The 18335-nt window shown below is 35.8% G+C and overlaps 1 protein-coding gene across 1 annotated transcript in view; it reads left to right on the top strand.

The window, feature by feature from the left end:
• The first annotated feature begins 684 nt into the window (after positions 1 to 684).
• abl1 (c-abl oncogene 1, non-receptor tyrosine kinase) overlaps positions 685 to 18335 on the top strand; it is a 44704-nt gene continuing 27053 nt past the window's right edge. The window contains exon 1 of the mRNA XM_042715736.1: positions 685 to 1911. Coding sequence (XP_042571670.1) covers positions 1776 to 1911 — 136 coding nt within the window. The 5' untranslated portion in view covers positions 685 to 1775. The remainder of the gene's footprint in view (positions 1912 to 18335) is intronic.

Below are 18335 nucleotides of genomic sequence, written 5' to 3'. Positions count from 1 at the left end.
GGCGCCGCAGCATAAATGGCTGCCCACTGCTCCGGGTGTGTGTTCACAGTGTGTGTGTGTGTTCACTGCTCTGTGTGTGTGCACTTCGGATGGGTTAAATGCAGAGCACGAATTCTGAGTATGGGTCACCATACTTGGCTGAATGTCACGTCACTTTCATAAAATTTCCATCCAAAAGAAAAAAATGAGTCACCAGCTCTCTCTCACTTTTAGGAACATAAAGCATTAATATCAGAGTACCTTAATTAATTTTAAAAGGTACTTCTATAGTTTTATTATTAATACAATATTTAAAGGGTAGCAGTCTACTATTATCGATAACAGAGTTAAATTAAATTAAATTAATTATTATTATATTATTATTTAATAACAGAGTTCCAAAAAAAATTTCCTCTTAGTGATATTTTATTTTGTTTTTGAAAAATAGTACAAATATTTTTGTTATTGCATTTTATATCAGTCAGCTCAGCACCATTTAATGTTTTGGTTTTGTCATTATTATAGAGTTATTATAGTAGACTTTTAACAAGCTGAACAAGAGCTTTAATAACAGAATTAAATTCCTTAAATTGGACAGGACAACTGTGGGTTCGCATAGATGGTGCATAAGTTAAAATATTCCCATAATTATCAATCATATTCACGAGGTGATTAATACTCCTGTTAAACCAGTTTCTTGAATCTGAAGCGCTTGTTGGCGGAAGAGCGAGGTGTGTGACGTCACGAGCGCAGCTCGCGTGCGCGAATATGGCGGTTCCTGCGACAACGAACGACTACAAGAAAAGTGCTGAAAGTTATGAAACATGACAAGAATCAACATTAAAAGACCGCGGAAGAGTCCAGCGAATGTTCGGTGAGAAAACGAGCCCGACAGGAGAGACGTAAAGACGGCGCGGAGAGAGTTTACGGTCGCCTGTGGAGCGCGCGCGAGAGAGAGACACGCGGAAGTGACGAGAGACTTTAACAACTCCAACTAAACACTACAAATCAAAGTTACCTGAACTGAGAGTTAAATCGGGTTAAAACTGCGCGAATGCGCATTTGAGTGTTTCTGTTAGGGTTCAGACAGTTACATGACTTATTTCGCAACTATTATTACTTGGGTTTAATTCGCTGAACTCTTCTGAATGCGTTTAATTTGGAGTTATTTACGTCAGTGACGACGATTTCCTCGTTTACAGATGAAGCAGATGTGTAAGAATAACTACTGACTCGTCTAACAATCACTACCTAAGATACACATCAAAAGGTTTAGCATTTATTGGACTGTAACGCATATCCTGCACATCAGGGCTTGTGAACTAATTATTGACGTGTCTGATGGGTCAGTAGTTTGTAAGTGGAGACGATCATATTAATGTGACGTCACTGTGATTGACAGGTCAACACTGCTGTGCACAGAGTTTATGTTTTTAGTGTATTTGCGCTGGAGATTTCAGTGAGGGTGATTGGGACATCCTCATGCATTGATGTTGACCCTAGAAACGGATGTATTGTCCTCTTCGCATTCTGTTGTGTGAGAATGACATTACTCTTAATCCCACGGTGCATTGAAAACACTGCTCTATTACATCTGCTTGTGTGCAGACTGAGCTTTTAAAGCAGTGATCTGCTCTCTGTAGTCAGTCACCCAGCAGTCGATGCATGTCCTGCACAGAATAGCAGACTGGACTGTCCCCGTCTTGCCGTCTTCAGTAACGTCCCGCTCGTCTCTAGCTGCTGGAGTGTGATCCTCATCCGCTGTGTGTCCGGCCGCCGCCTGGCCTTCTGCCCTTATGGGGCAGCAGCCAGGGAAGTTTGTCGGGGACCAGAGGAGGCCGAGTCTGCCGGCGCTGCCCTTCATCAAGGGAGCAGGGAAGAGAGAGACCTCACGGCAGGGAGCGCAGCACTTCAATGTGTTCACCGTCCACGGTGAGTCCAGCTTCATACACTTGAGATGTAATAACCTCATTCACCTACATACACATCATGTGACTGCATGTCTGCAGGCATGTCATTCATAAAGTTCATCCATCCACAGGCTTCTGTCCTTGAATGTGACGATTGACAAGGGCAGCAATTGATAAACCAACATTTTTGCCTGTTTGAGATCAGCAGCGTCACAGCTTCGCTTGTGAAACACTGTCTGTTTTCAGATTTTTTTGTGAATATTGTTAAAAAATATTGTTCTACTTAATGCATACTTGCATAAATAAAAGTAGGGCTGCACAATATTGGAAAAAACTGAGATTTTTATTTTTTGCAGTTTATATACTGTTCTAAAAACAATCTACCAGATGACTTGAATAGCTATATTATGAAAGAATTAATTATTTTAGAGTTAGTGGAATGATTTTGGTGGGAAGTACATCTGCAAAGAAAATAACAATTATTTTCTAAACAAGCTGAAAAGTAACCTAATTTTTACTCAGATTTATGTATGTAGTATGTATTTGTTTATTTATGTATTTTGGAGTATTTAGGCTGAACAATTTGGGAACAACTTGAAGGATTAGGGTGTTCATAAATGGATTCTTTCAGTAACCATTTCACTGTGTATGTATACAAAAAAAAAAAAACTCTTTCCACATGAGTTTTCATAGGCCACATTCCCACTGTTTCTGACCAATTTAATGACCATGCAATTATAATTTTTGTGGTTTAATATTTATATATATATATATATATATATATATATGTGTGTGTGTGTGTGTGTGTGTAGAGCTGGGTAGATTACTTATGAATTGTAATCAGTTACTGATTACAGATTACATGACAAAATTTGTAGTCAGTAATATAATCTCTTAGATTACACATTTTTGGTAACGTAATCTGATTACTTTTGGATTACATTTAGATTACATTTGTGCTAACCCTTATTTGATATCACATAACACTAACTAACTAACACTAGCTTGCTCTATTCTTTTTCTATTCTATCTGTTTTCTTTTTATTTATTATATGATTTAAAAGCCCTTGCTACATGTACTGTGTTTAAGATAACTGAGTCTTGTTATAACACTTGAATATCAATGCTCTTTTGTTGTTTTTGAATTCTTCCATTGTCCTCATTTGTAAGTCGCTTTGGATAAAAGCGTCTGCTAAATGACTAAATGTCAATGTAATTTAATTTATTGAATTAGCCTAAGCTTGTATTATTTTGACAGATACAAAGAAAAAAATATATTCCAAAAAATATATTTAATTCAACAACAAGAGCCACAATTGCTTCTTTTTCAAGTGCAATGTATGGAAAGTTAATAATTAAAAAATACTAACACTAATGTACCTTGCTCAAAACATTTAAGTGCATAGTAAAAATGAGTTAAAGACAAACAATAACAACATTACAAAAATGAATATTAAATAACACAAAACTCACAATAACATTACTAATATATATTTTAAAGACCATTTCTAGGTCAAATATTTCAACTCAAAACACTTGGAAGTGCATAAGGTAGTAACAATGAAGAAAAATCAACATGAAGAACATGAAATTCCCAGCAATAACTTTGCTAGGTCAAAGATTTCCATGGACAGCAAATTAATCTGTGGTAGGCAGAGTTTACACTGAACAGTGACATTTTTCCCATGTCTTTCTTTAAAAATTTAATCATGTCAGTACATCCAGTGATTAAAGGCTGCGTTCCCCTCCATTTTCCTTTATCTTGTTACCGATTTCTTCTGAGCACGATTCTGACACCCCCCCCCTTCAGCCGGAAAAACTCGAAGAATCACGAAGGTATATAAACGCCAGGTTTAATAGGAAAAATATAAACGTTAAAAACAGGAAACTTAGGAGAATCAATGCATTTTGAATGACTTATTACCATTGTGTAAATAATATGTAATCATGTAATCCATAAAAAAGTATGGATTAGTTTGATTACAAGTATTTTAAAAAGTAGTTTACTCTAATTACAAGTACTTGAGTTTTGGAATCTGATTACGTAATCCAGATTACATGTTATCCGTTACTACCCAGCTCTTTGTGTGTGTGTGTGTATAAATAAATAAGAACAATGTCAGTAATTACACTGTAAATTTAGAAAAATTGAGTAATAACAATAATTGTAATTCTTTGTAAAAATATGTCTTAATTTGCAAATGTTTAAACAATAGACCATCATGCTTTTTTATTTTAAAGGGGTTGGTGGCAAATAACAACATGCGTTGCCGTTTTCAGAGTGAAGCTTGGCTCTGTGTTCATTTGCACGCATACAGCTCATGATATCAACATCTCTGAATGGATCGATTCACAGTAAATGAACCAAGACACTGACACGTCGTAATAAAGCATATATTTATTAAAGGGATACTCCATCCCAAAATGAAAATTTTGTCATTAATCACTTACCCCCATGTCATTCCAAACCCATAAAAGCTTTGTTCGTCTTCGGAACACAATTTAAGATATTTTGGATGAAAACCGGTAGGCTTGAGACTGTCCCATAGACTGCCAAATAAATAACAGTGTCAAGGACCAGGAAAGTATGAAAAGCATCATCAGAATAGAATGTTGATTCTTTTAATGGACTATTCTGACGATGCTTTTCATACTTTCCTGAAGGCTCTCAGATTGTGGTGTAGTGGTTAAGGCTATAGCTAAAAGCTTGCTGGGTCAGTCCCTGTTATGTTGGTGACACACAGACGCCTTCATTAGTCGCTGTGTAAGGTCGTGTGCTGAATGACTCTTATGTAGTGATGAGTGCGGACAGATGGATGAAACTGTGGCAGTGCCGCAGTGTTTTCTGCTGTGATTCAAGCCGGATGCGTTCAGACGGTGCAGACATGTAGCGACCTGTCAGTGTGCTGCTGCTGATGTCATCTTGTTATATGAGTGAGTGCTCTGGGACGTGTTTTTACAGTTATTCTCACAATCCTTAAGAGGTTCTGCTGTATTAATGGAGTGATTTGAGCTGATAGTGCAGCTGCGGTTTGTCTCATCCAGTGTTTGTATGGTGTAAGAATAATTGATGTTGGTGACGATCAGATGTCACGTGCTCTTACGGGTCTCCTCTGATTGTGTTTGTCGTTCTGTGGCTGATAGTTTTGATTATTTTATCACAGCATGCTTGATTTCTTCATGCTGTTCCTGCATGGCTGTGTTTGTCGGCCAGTTTAGTACAACTTCACATTCTCTCTGTTTTGTTAAAAAGTTTATTATTTTTAATGAAAAACACAGCAATAGTAAAACAAACTAAGACCAGCTCACGATATATATATTATTAAGTATGCAAATGTTGCTGAACAGGAGCTTTTGCTTTCCACTTTGACACCAAATCATCTACAATATTAATTACATTTAATGACTACAATTTTGATGTAATTTCTAGTGATAAATTAGTATTGTAGTCATTAAATTTAAGCAACACTGTAACTTTTTGTGTTCAGAATTTACAAAATGTATATAATGAGCAAATACATCATAAATTTATCTACCAAACTGCCTTTTTGTCTTATCCCAAATCACTACGGTACATTTATAATAAGTGTTTATTTTTGGACTATTGTAGCCTGTTCGAGGCGTCACCACGGCGGAGTAACACATACCTGTGTGAATCGCCAAAGACATAAAGAAAAGCAGCTCCGGTTTGAATGTTCTTCCGCAGGATGCATGCAGGTCTGTTTATTAACCGCTAGAGCACCAAAATTTACATAGTGTTGCTTTAAATTAGTACTGTAAAGTGTGTGTGTGTGTGTGTGTGTGTGTGACCTGTTCTGTCCAAACAAATCACAATAAAAAATGAAAAAAACAAAATCTTTTTATTTTCACAATCTTAGAAACTACCAAAAAATTGACTGAGCTACACCCGTTTGAAATTGATAGTCAGCAAAGTCAATTTTGAGAAAAATCAAGTTAAAGCAAAATCACATAGCAATATTGTGTCCTTTCCTCCACTTCTTTTCTTAATAATAATTACTACATTAATAATCACAATACAGCTATTTTTATTTGCATTGTTGTTCTAAATTTTAATAACAAAGATAAAATAAAAATAGCTATATTGAGCCCTTTGAAGCTGCACTGATACTGTTATTTTGACCTTCAACCGTTTGGTAGCCATTGAAGTTCACTATTAGGAGAATAATCCTGGGATGTTTTCATCAAAAACCTTAATTTCTTTTCGACTGAAGAAAGAAAGACCTAAACAACCTTGGATGACATGGGGGTGAGTAAATTATCAGGAAATTTTCATTTGAAATTGAACTAATCCTTTAAGAGGAAAATGACATGAAATTACCATTATATCCAGTAGATGGCAGCAGAGGATCACCCATTAGCTCAGTTACCATTTCAACTCCCTAGTTTTTTTTTTTTTCAATCTTTTGGAATTATTATAAAATGCCTTTTCAGCTTTCAGTTTGGGTTTTTAACATCACATTTCACTGGTGCAGACTTCATCAAGGATTCTCTGAATATTCACAAAGCTGGAATGCTGAGCTTTACAACTAAACCAAACTTGTGCTGAGGGAAAGCACCAGCCTTCAAGAAGCAAGCAGAGAAAAGCTACATCTCTCAGAAAACATACTAATAAAGATAATTTTAGATGTTTAATTTCTATTTGGAGCATTGGGATTGCTAGATGAGGGCTTAATGAACTAATTTTTGTGAAAACCTCAAATTCGACCAAATTCGACATTTTTCTCGTAACTTTTTTGCCTGTAGCTCAAAATGATGTGTTTATGTATGTATATCTAGGGGACAACACAATTCTTAAAATAATAGTGAACCGTTCGGTAGGACAATCACGTTTTTTTTAACACTTTTTTTCTGTCCGTTTTATTTCTCTGTTTATGTGTACCTGTGAGTCTACGCTCTGAGATAAGGAAACACCTCCCCGCTTATAACATGCATTTGAAAAAGCAACACACACCAAACATCTTTTGTAATGACAGTGTTTCTAAGTCTGTCGTCGAGCAAAAGAGAACATTAAAACATATTTTTACTATGCAACATCAGTGGCTTTTTATGACAGAAGGAGGCAGAAAATATATTCTATACCAGCGTTTCCCAACCTTTTTTCCTCGCCACAAGGATGCGCTGTTTTATTTAAAATCAAAGCTAAATACATGTAGAAACAGTGCATCCTTGTGGCGTGGATGACAGAGAAGAGCATACACAGCATACGGTGATATGGAGAGAGACAGAGGAGACCGTTGACAAAGGAATTATTGAATAAAGTATTATTTTATATAACTTATTTTTGTTTTCTTTGCTTACAAAAAGTGTTCCCGTCGCTTCATATAACCCAGATTGCACGTCTGATGGCAGATTTTATATTCTGATGATGACTTTCATGTCTTTTCTGGACCTTGACACTGTTATTTACTTGGCAGTCTCAAGCCTCCAGGTTTTCATCCAAAATATCTTAAATTGTGTTCCAAAGACGAACAGAGCTGTTATGGGTTTGGAAAGACATGGTACAGGCAGGTGTACACGGTGCGTTTTTTGCTGTCGTATGAGCTCGCAGGCGTTTTTTTTCTCTCGGGAGAAAATCGCACTCGTTGCCTTCTCATGGTTGCAGCTCGTACCGTGTGAGAATAATTACGGGCCGATCCGAGAATGTTACAAGGACGTCCCAACCTCACGATAATTTTCAAACTTGTCAAAAAAAATCGGACTTCAGGTTTCAATTCGTGGCATATGTGCGGTTGAACCAGACAATTTGGCGATCCATCTGAAGTTGACCAATCAGAAGATGACAAAAAACACATACTATGTATTTAAATAGTCTATATAGTAATTGTAGTTTAATTATACAGCTCTATTTTTTATTTGTTATTTCGAATTGTGCCAAATTTGCTGTTCAGCTTTATGAATGAATACAGGCTACCTGTTGTATTTCCTGCAAAACTATCAGAAATTCAGAAATATCCTTCTCACCTCCAGTTGTTTATGAAGGACAGAAAGTCCATGCTTTTCTCTTCTTTTCAGTCATTCTCTTTGCCATGTATTCGTTTCTTTTTTTGGACGTCACAAGCCATAGCTGCCACAAAGAAAACTATTTCATCCTCAGAATCCATATTTTTATGAATGGCATGAAAATGCTTACATCAGAGTTTGTAAAATAAAGTGAAAGTCGTGACATTTGCCAAGTGTGGTAACCCATACTCGGAATTGGTGCTCTGCATTTAACCCATCCAAGTGCACACACACAGCAGTGAGAAGTGAACACACCCGTGAACACACACCCGGAGCAGTGGGCAGCTATATCCAGCGCCCGGGGAGCAACCGGGGGTTCAGTGCCTTGCTCAAGGGCACTTCAGCCATGGGTATTTAGGGTGGAAGAGAGCGCTGTTCATCGTAGTAAATTTGTGTTGTGTGTGACTGCCTCCGTACGATTTTCGGATAAACTAAATCATGACGTGTGTGAGGGCTCATGACGTTCCGACCTTCAGAATCGCACCATGTACGCCCGCCTTTAGTGATTAATGACAAAATTTTCATTTTAGCCTGGAGTATCCCTGTAAAGAACACTTTAAATACTTCAATGCTACTGTAAAAACTACTAGCCTAACTAAGAAAATTCATGCATTATAATGGACAGGTAAACAGTCAGTAATAAAATAAGAACAAACACAAATTACAAGCACAGATAAATACAACAGAACAATTTCATAAATAAAAGGTCTAACAGTAGTATTTAGGCCTAGAAATGTAATAATTAGTAATTAAATAAATAAATAATAATTAAATAAATAATAACACTGCATAGCTGGGCGGTATGACGGTTTATATCGTCTGAACATTTGACTGCAGTATATATACAAATGGAGAAACACTGCACAAAGATAGTCAGAAGGCTTTTCAATCTACAAATCATCATCATTTACCATGGATCTACTGTAGTAATATTACCTGGTAAAAACATGGTATTGTAGCATAAATGTGGGATTTTCATATCAAATATATTATATTATTAATATATACCTGCAATGTATTAAAGGAGTAATGAAATTTAATTACAATATTTTTTGTGATTAATCTGTTATGTTTTTGCATTTGTACTAAATGTATTTAGATTTTCATACAAATACCTAGAAACCGTATAGTTGTATTTTACCATGGTATTGAGGGGCTGTATGCATGGTTATCATGATCTAAATGTATGCTACTTTGGGTCATCAAATGAACTTTGGTATTATTTGTACTCTTGGTACTTTCCGCCCACGTCCACTTTGGGTTGACCCCACTTGCACCACGGCTCATATCAAATCTGACCATGCATGCATTTGATTTGTTGAAAATAATGCGTGAAACAGACCTATTGGCTTCCCACATTACAACAATAATGATCAAAAAATGTGGACAAACAACACGGAATGCCATATGCACGCTAGTATACCAGAAATTTATGCCTTCATCACCCAGGTGTTGAAAGTGTGAGACATGAACAGCACACACCATCTGTCTTTAAACTAAACTGTCTTAAGTGAACGTAAACAGTTGAGAAAGGCAATGCATGTGTACCAGTATCAGTGTACTAGATCTGTGAATTATGTCTTAAAAGAATAGCAGTCTATTCCTGCTGTTTTTAATGTTAAACAACAAAAGACAAGGAAATCACTCACTGCTCTTGATTGAATAGCTTTTGTAATTGAATAGCTTTTTGTAATTGTATATATTTGTGCTGTTGCATTTAGTTTGATTATTTGTTACTGTTTTCTTTATTTTTATTTGACCATAGTTCTTTTTTCCCTGAACATACTACATACCAAACCATGACCCTAAAACTGTGAACGGAACCGTTACACCCAGCTAATTATGACCACTGACAGGTGAAGTGAATAACACTCCTGAACCAAATCTTAAGACCGGGGGAAACATTACAAGTATTTGCATTTGCAACCAGGTTGTAAGTACTGTTTCAAAATGTCAAAAGAAGAAACAGGAGCAAGAGACAAAAAATAGAGAGTAAACAATTTATTGAACACTATATTTAAACTCAAACAGGCTGTTCGTCAGTTGATCAAAAGTTTAAGATCATAGCCTTAAAAAGTTACAATCGCCGCAAAAATATGACTTTTATGTCATCGTCCTTCAGGCAGTCACACTGTCATGCAATAGTGTATAAGGCAGCAAGTGAACATTTTGTCCTCAAAGTTTATAAGCAAAAAAAAATAAAAAAATCATAAACAATAAAGATATAATAAAGATTGACAAATTCCAAATTGTGATGGTTAGACAACTGGGTCAGAGCATCTCCAAAACTGCAGCTCTTGTGGGGTGTCCCTGGTCTGCAGTGGTAAGTATCTATCAAAAGTGGTCCAAGGAAGGAGCAGTGTTGAACCGGCAAAAGGGTCATGGGCGGCCAAGGCTTATTGATGCACGTGGGGAGAGAAGGCTGGCCCGTGTGGTCCGATCTAACAGATGAGCTACTGTAGCTCAAATTGCTCAAGAAGTTAAAGGGATAATTCACCCAAAAATTAAAATTTGATGTTTATCTGCTTACCCCCAGGGCATCCAAGATGTAGGTGACTTTGTTTCTACAGTAGAACACAAACTTTTAGACTTGAAACTAACCACTGGTTACAATAAAAATATCAGAAAGATTTTTTGTATCGGTTCAGATTGTTCACAGTTCAGTTTGGTTCATGGTTTTAGGGTCACGGTTCGGTATGTGCTATTTTCATGGAAAAAATGACTGGTCAAATAAAAATAAAGAAAGCAATAAATAATCAAACTAAAATGCAACAGCACAAATAATACAATAGAGCAAAGATACAAATAAAATATATTTGTATAATAAAACTTTTTCAGGTGTTTAACAGTAATTTTCAGGTACAGAAATTCAAAAGTAAACAAATGTAAAATAGCACATTTCATGCACACAGTGCATATTTCACTGTATGAATTAAAGACCAATCCTTGTTGAAGTTACAAAAGCTATTCAGTCAAGAGCAGTGAGTGATTTCCTTGTCTTTTGTTGTTTAACATTAAAAACACAGACAGCAGGAATAGACTGCTATTCCTTTAAAACATAATTCACAGATCCAGTACACTGATACTGATACACATGCGTTGTCTGTCTTGAATTTCTGACGGGGCTGGACCACAGTACGTACCAAGAGTACCACAATATGTATTGTCGTGGTGTATTGTGGTTTTTCAGTTCAGTTTAAATATCATTACACCCCTAATTCTTGGTGTGAATGGCCCTTTAGACCTCATGCCTTATAGTCACATTTATCATATTAGAGCTGGGTGATGATATAGTTACATTTTGCAAAGATACAAACAATCAAGCAGTTGACATTTGATAGTGTATATTGCTTTTCATGCACATACTGTTTGTGGATAAAGGTGAACATACTTATATATTCAACTTTATATAAAAAACTGGGTGAAAATTACATTTTTCTATGAAATATATTAAGTATTTGATAATTGCTATATGGTATTACTTCATGTGATTATACTGTAGCAGATAACTTTGGATTTTGATCATTCATCCATACTTACCTAAAAGAAAGTATATAAAGTTTTACTTGAGGATCAAAAGGTTGCTTTATCTTCTATACCATTTAGCCTTACAAATATTATTATATAAGTGGCACTGGCATGACCACTGCGTTGTTCAACTCATAAGCTCTGCAATGAAATGGCAAACGAAATTAAAAAAGAATAACGAAACTGCTCTACTCGTTTGAACTATGCAGCGCTTCAAGTGTAAATCCTGGTTTATACTCGCCGCGTTAGCACAAGCGCGAAGATGCACGCAGCAAAAATTACACGACTATTGAGGAAATGATGGATGGTTTTTAAGCTAAAGAAAAGTAAAAGACTGCTTCTTAAACCAGAGAAGGTGAACATGTTGGTATTCTTATGTGGAAAAAACATGCAAGCACTTTCTGTCACCGACAGCAAGTTTAATTTTACTTTTCTTTTTGTTTCATTTTGAAAAGCTTGTTATCTTTGCTGTTGACCTGACGTTACGCTGAGGCTCTCTTTTATTTAATTTTTTTATTTGATTCCTCAGTGCTTGCTAAATGTTCTGTAATTTATTAATTGGTATATAATAGCCTACAGCCTGGTGTATGCCATGCCTCATTTTATTTGTTTTTGTTAATAAACGTTTTGTAAGCTAGTTGTATTTTCATTGTATCTTTTATTGTTGTTGTGCTTTTTAATTAAGAATTACAATGAATCCATCTTTTGTTTTAGTATTAAAAAGTGAAAGGTGTGTAGATGTAAGCAAAACAGACAGTTATGTTTTCTTGTGAAATGTGACAAGACAACAAATTCGACTTATAACACAGCAAAAGGGGAACTCCCGTTCACAAAATTCAAATCACAAATAATACTACTGATGAAAAAGAACGGGTTGAATGTAAACCACTTTCGTTTCCATACAACTATAAACTATGATAAAAGTTAATCAGCATGCATTGATTAATCCCTTTTTGTTGTGCAAAAAATTAAATAATAATAATAAAAGTAAAATATTGCGACTAAATCATGTGCTTGTGCAACTAACTGAAAAAGTAGATGCAAAAGTGACCAGTGGGAAGAATGAGTCTGGAGCCCTGAAATAAATCAGACTCTTCCCTCAACAAAATCTGTTCAGAAGAGATGTGTTTGTGACACATTACTATCAGGTGTAAACGGCGAAGTGTCTTTCCTGAACAGTTGTGATGGATCAATCGAGCCAGATGTTAACAGCAGCAGTATTCAGGGCCAGAGATGCTTCGGCTCAGTTATAGGGCTGAAATGATTAGTCGACATTATCGACAACATCCACAATAAGAAAATTGTCGACAAATATTTTTGATGTCGAGTAGTTGTTTGATCTCATATCACCTAATGTAAGATCCTGCAATAATGCAGTTTGACCAGTGTGGCCCTGTAGCGGCTGTAATTCAGCCCTCCTGGATGCAATTCAAGAGAAGACACAGTGCTTCAGTTGGTCCGGTTCTTTTCCACAAACTGGTTCTTTCGGACAGTTTGTTTCAATGAACCGGTTCAAAAAAACAGTTAATCGGTTCTTTTATGCCCTAATGTAATGACGTCATTCGCAATGACGTAGTGACATCAAGTCTATCATCCCGGCCTGGGATGAAAATACACATTCAAATATATAAAGTCAGTAATCATAACTTCGGTCAGGTACAACATAATCATGATCTGAAATGTTTATTATTATTGCTTGGCCCTAATCCTCTTCCATATTTATTGTGTTTCTTACTCATATGACTTACAAAAAGAGATGTTAGGCAGAATGATATGTCATTAACCCTAACCCTAACCCTTTGTTTGCCAAAATATATTTATTTGTATAAATTAATTACGTAATTACAATTATGACTTTCAAATGCTGAAGTGACAACCTTAATTTATTTGTTAGAGGATGTATTATACAATATTTTAACTTATTGCAAAAGCTGAATAATCAAATGTGTACTGATTAATCAGTGAAATGATCTGTGATTAGTCGATTAATCGCTCGAATAATCGTCAATTAATCGATTATCAAAATAATCATTTGTTGCAGCCCTAATGTTATTAACTTTACCTTAGCTGTGTCAAATACTAAAAACAGAAATCAGGTTGATTATTTCTCTAGATATGGTAACTGTTGATGTTAATTCTGCAGCTGGTCATCCTGATGCAAATAGCTGCTCTGCTGGAGTCTGAACTGGGTCAGATGGGTGTTGGGCTAAAGAGTGACTGATGTGTGTGTGTGAGTGAGAGAGAGATTTGAGAGTGACGTCAAGCCTGTTGTGATTTCCCAGCGGCCTGTACACCTGGATCATGTTTCCGTTCCTGCGCTAATGCTGAAACCCTGCAGACGTCCACATTTAACTAACTGTTTTGCATTAAAATAAATGCTTGAAAAGATTGTCACGCAAAGCACTACAGGCTCTCATTCACTCGTGCGCTGCAGTTTGGACAGAGTGTTTTTAATGATGGTGAGGGATGGTGTACGTCAGCTAACTGAGAGTGGATTATATAAATGATTCTCTATGAGCTCATCTCTGAGCAATGTGCTTCATGTTTCTAAATCTGTCACCTCCCCCTCTTTCACAAAACCTGCCTCTCCAGCCCTTGCTTTTGTCTGCGCAGATCAGAAAACCCTTTCAGCATTCAGTTATTAGAGCTGTTTAAGTATCTCATCACCAGCACTAGTGCTCATCAAGGATAAAACATTGAAACTGATTCTCAAAGTCGAGTGTGTAAATGCAGCATTTGTGCTCCAGACATGAATGATACCTCAAATCATGTATGTTGAACAACAGACAGGTAAAAAAACACATAGAGCAAAGGACTCAAAGCGTTAGGAGAACCAACATAATTTTAGGAGCACCCACAGAATATTGAGCACCACAGCTGCCAACTGAGCGCAAACTCACATCCACCACACACCTGTCCTGGCATTTCTTGTTAGTGATGCACGATCTTGACTTTTCAAGAATGATTTTGATTGCTGATGTTTTACAAGCAAATGTGCTGATTTTTTTAAATATTTCTTTTATTTTAATTTTTTTTAAGCAAGAGACAAGAAAGAATGAAAATATGAGTACATGAACAAGGTCACTCACACAAATGCTCTCAAATATATTTTGAGATCAAGATTCAATTTCGGGATCATATGCGACCAAAACGGGCACAGTTTCGAGCCCTGGAGCACACCTAGCAACCAGCTAGCAATGCCTTAGCAACTGCCTACAACAACTTATAAACCACAAAAAATACACTCTGAACACCCTAGCACTTGCATAGAGGGTCTTAAGTCTTAATTCCCTCTTCCACAAGTTAAAACATTAAAAGTTTTTTAAAGAAAGTTTTTAATTCATAAAGGCATTACATTAAATATTTCATGCATCTTCCCAAGTATTTGTTTTCCAATACAAATATCTAACGTCCTTCAATCAAGATACATTTACTTGAGGTGCAAACTGAACATTCCCTATTTTCTGAGAAACTGAACAAACATAAGTGAATATATGTTTAAAACAACAACAACTAAAATCTCTCAGTGGGGATTAAAAACTTTCAAGTCCAAGTCTGAGTCCAAATAAATGCTACTGTTTGTCAGTATCTTAACCTTGCTTTGCAACTAGAAAAAGGCAATGTAAATTTAAATGTAAAAAAAGCAAACCTCTATTGTCATTTTGTTTTTTTGATTTCACATCATCTCATAATTAGTGTACTGCTCGGCAAACTTAGTCATGTAACAGAAGTTATGTCAGACTTGATTTATGTTTTATGTATTTTGACACATTTCAGAGTGTAACAGCTTTTAGATTGTGAATAATTGTATGGAGGGACTTGTCTTTATACAACATTATACAGTAAATGTATTAGGGATGCACCGGTTGACCGGCCATAAATCGGAACCGGCCAGTTTTTGCTTAAAATACGCGATCGGCAATCGGCCGGTTTTTGGTCTTTTTTCAGCCGATTTTTCCGGAAGTGCGCCCGCGTGCACAGACTACATTGTAATAATTCGTTATAATGTCATTTGTGTGGAAGTATTTCGAAATCTGTGCGTAGGACACGGGCAGCCGTTCAGCACTGGAAGTGCAGAGCTACATGTCTGAGGCACAGATAGCAGGAAGTGAACCGCCGCTGATGTACTGGCGCACAAATAAGAGCCCCTTCTACTGTGCTCACTGAAGCTGCACGAGCGTACTGTACCTGCACAAGTGGAGATAGTGAAGGGATGTTCAGCTCAACTTCTCGCGTGTTGGATGAGAAACGAAACGGACTAAACTGTGACAAAACTGAAATGCGTTTTTTTTTGTAAAGTAGAACTTGCATACACGTTTGAAAAGACAGAAGTAAACGTTAGTTCTGCATAGGATGATTATTTTTATTGAACCGTAAAATTACATTGACTTAATTTGATTTAAAAATCACCTGCTGTAGCACACTGAAAAAAAGTGTTTCATTCATCCAATTAAATTTTTTTTTAGGGTAATGATTCACATCTATATTTTTTAAACTTAAGCCAGTCGTTATTTATTTTTCATTGGCTCAAGTAAAAAAATACAGTTGTGAATCATTACCCTATTTTTTTTTTTAAATTGGACGAATGAAACACTTTGCATTTTTGTTTTATTCGCACCAACATGATTTTAACATTTTGGAATAATTTATTTATATACCATACTTTTATTTAGTCTCACTGGTAAATACCTTTTTTTATTATTTAAAACCAAATTTAAAAACTAAAACAAATACTGAATGCTGATTAAGAAACATCTTATTGAATGTGTGTTGATTGTGTTGTTTGGATTGAAGAAGTATGCAGTTGTTGCCTTTAATTTCACATGGTTACAGTTAATCTTTTCATTTAAGGCCAGTTCTATGTCGTTTTAACCCAATTCAAAAACAAAAGCTAAATGCTGATGTCTGTACCATCTATGTTTGTATTGAATGTAGGCTACTTACTGTGCAGTCACTGCCGTTAATTTCAGATGGTTCCGGTTATTTTTTTCAATAGCCAAAAGCCAGTTTGGCCTATTAAATACCAAATAAACATCTTGTTTATGTATATTTTCCTTCTTTCTTTTTTGTTGCTTAAAGAAAAAAAAGAATCGGAAATCGGTCTTGGAATCGGCCAGTTTGCTTGAAAAAAATCGGTATCGGAATCGGCCATGAAAAATCATGATCGGTGCATCCCTAAAATGTATAAATTCTAGCTTGGTGGTGGTGACAGGGGTAGTTTGGTGAATGGGACCTGAAGAGCAGAAAATGCACCTCTTATCTCTGTTTGTGACTGTGTGTGTTTTGTGTGGGTTTCATATGACGAATGGTTAGACCTTGTTCAGGGTAGACGGCATTTTGAACTACTTCATGGATGAAAATGAAGCTGTGAGGGATAAACCTAGTCTTTACAATGGCTCACTGTATAAAAACACATGTATTTTCCATAAATCACAGCCAACTCACAACCGTTTTATTTTTGTATGCATTTATAGTTAAGAAATTACATTATGTAAGGAATAATTGATGACCGGCTGTTGAATTATTAGAAAAAATGCACACCCAAGGTGGTTTTTGATCCATAAAAACTACTTCCGCAACGATGTTTGAAACATTCTTTTTCTTTGAAGCTAGAAGCTCCCACCATGTTTAAAAAAAATAATTTCAATACAACAGCAAAAACTAATACTAAACTAATGTAAGTAAAATGTTCTAATGTCTACTGAACGCAAGTAAGCAGTAATTATTAATTAGAAGCAAAAGGATAAATAAATATTTTAATCAAAAATACAAATTAATTAGGTTTTTTTTATTTTTTATTTTTTTAGTTTTTCAGATAGGTCTGTATAGTAAAGGCTACTACACAAATAGCCTACTTCAGACATTTAATGAAGTAATAAAGGTTAAAAAAAACCACTGCACAATCTTCACTGTATACATTAAATAAAAAGGATTCTTAAAGTTACTAAAGTTAGTCAGATAAGAGCAGTGAGTGATTTTTCTCTTTTTCTTTTGTTGTTTGATTAACGTCAGCAGGTTATCAGTCAAGACCTGACATGCGGATCAAATATTTTGACACATCTGTATTTCTCCCAACTGTTCAGGTTCACTTAAAGGGGTCATGACTTGTTTTTTGTTTTTTATTTTTTATTTATTTAATTATGTTCCCTGAGGTGTAATTATAAAATGACTAAAGTTTTTTGGATGAAAAACATTCAAATTTCAGTGATTTATGACCCTGTTTCTCATCCTGTTTGGGGGTGTTTTCCCTTTAAGAGGTCAGTGTAACCACCCACTTTAATGATTGGCTAACATCCATTACCACCATTACCATTGTAAAAACATTTTTTAAAGAACAGCTTTTACAGTTTTTCCTGGGTCCAGAACAGTTGGCACGGCCTAATATTTGAGCGTTTTTTTGTTTGTTTGTTTTTTAGGGTTATATTATAAATGCTAGAGTCCAAGTACCTCAACTCTATTTAAAACCTTTGAATTAGGTTGATTTGTCTGAGTCTACTGACAGATATGTTCTTGTTTTAATCAAACTCACTTTATTTTGGTCAATTTCACAGAAAACAAGACATGTCATTTTATTTAAGTAAATATATCTTGATTCAAGAATCTCTAGACATTTATGCTGAAAAACAAGACATGCATTAAAATGATTTTAAAAAGCAATGGAGATCTATTAGATGTTTTAAAATTTTGAAGCATTGTTAATACAAGACATTTGCATTTAGAGACAATAGGGCCTTTCGCACCACGGGAACCTTTTCATAGGACCAAAACTAATTGTGGAGCTACCCACTTTTTGGCATTTCCACACCGCCGGAACTGGGTGCGATTTTAGTACCGGACTGCCTTTTTCGAGAACCAAATTAGTTCCTACTCCGGAGCAGGGTCTTACCAGCACAACTG

This window comes from Cyprinus carpio, chromosome A3 (genome assembly GCF_018340385.1).
Source record: "Cyprinus carpio isolate SPL01 chromosome A3, ASM1834038v1, whole genome shotgun sequence".
In the NCBI taxonomy this organism is placed as follows: Eukaryota; Metazoa; Chordata; class Actinopteri; order Cypriniformes; family Cyprinidae; genus Cyprinus; species Cyprinus carpio.
The sequence above is the reverse complement of the archived record's forward strand: the minus strand, read 5'-3'. Positions and strand labels throughout refer to the sequence as shown.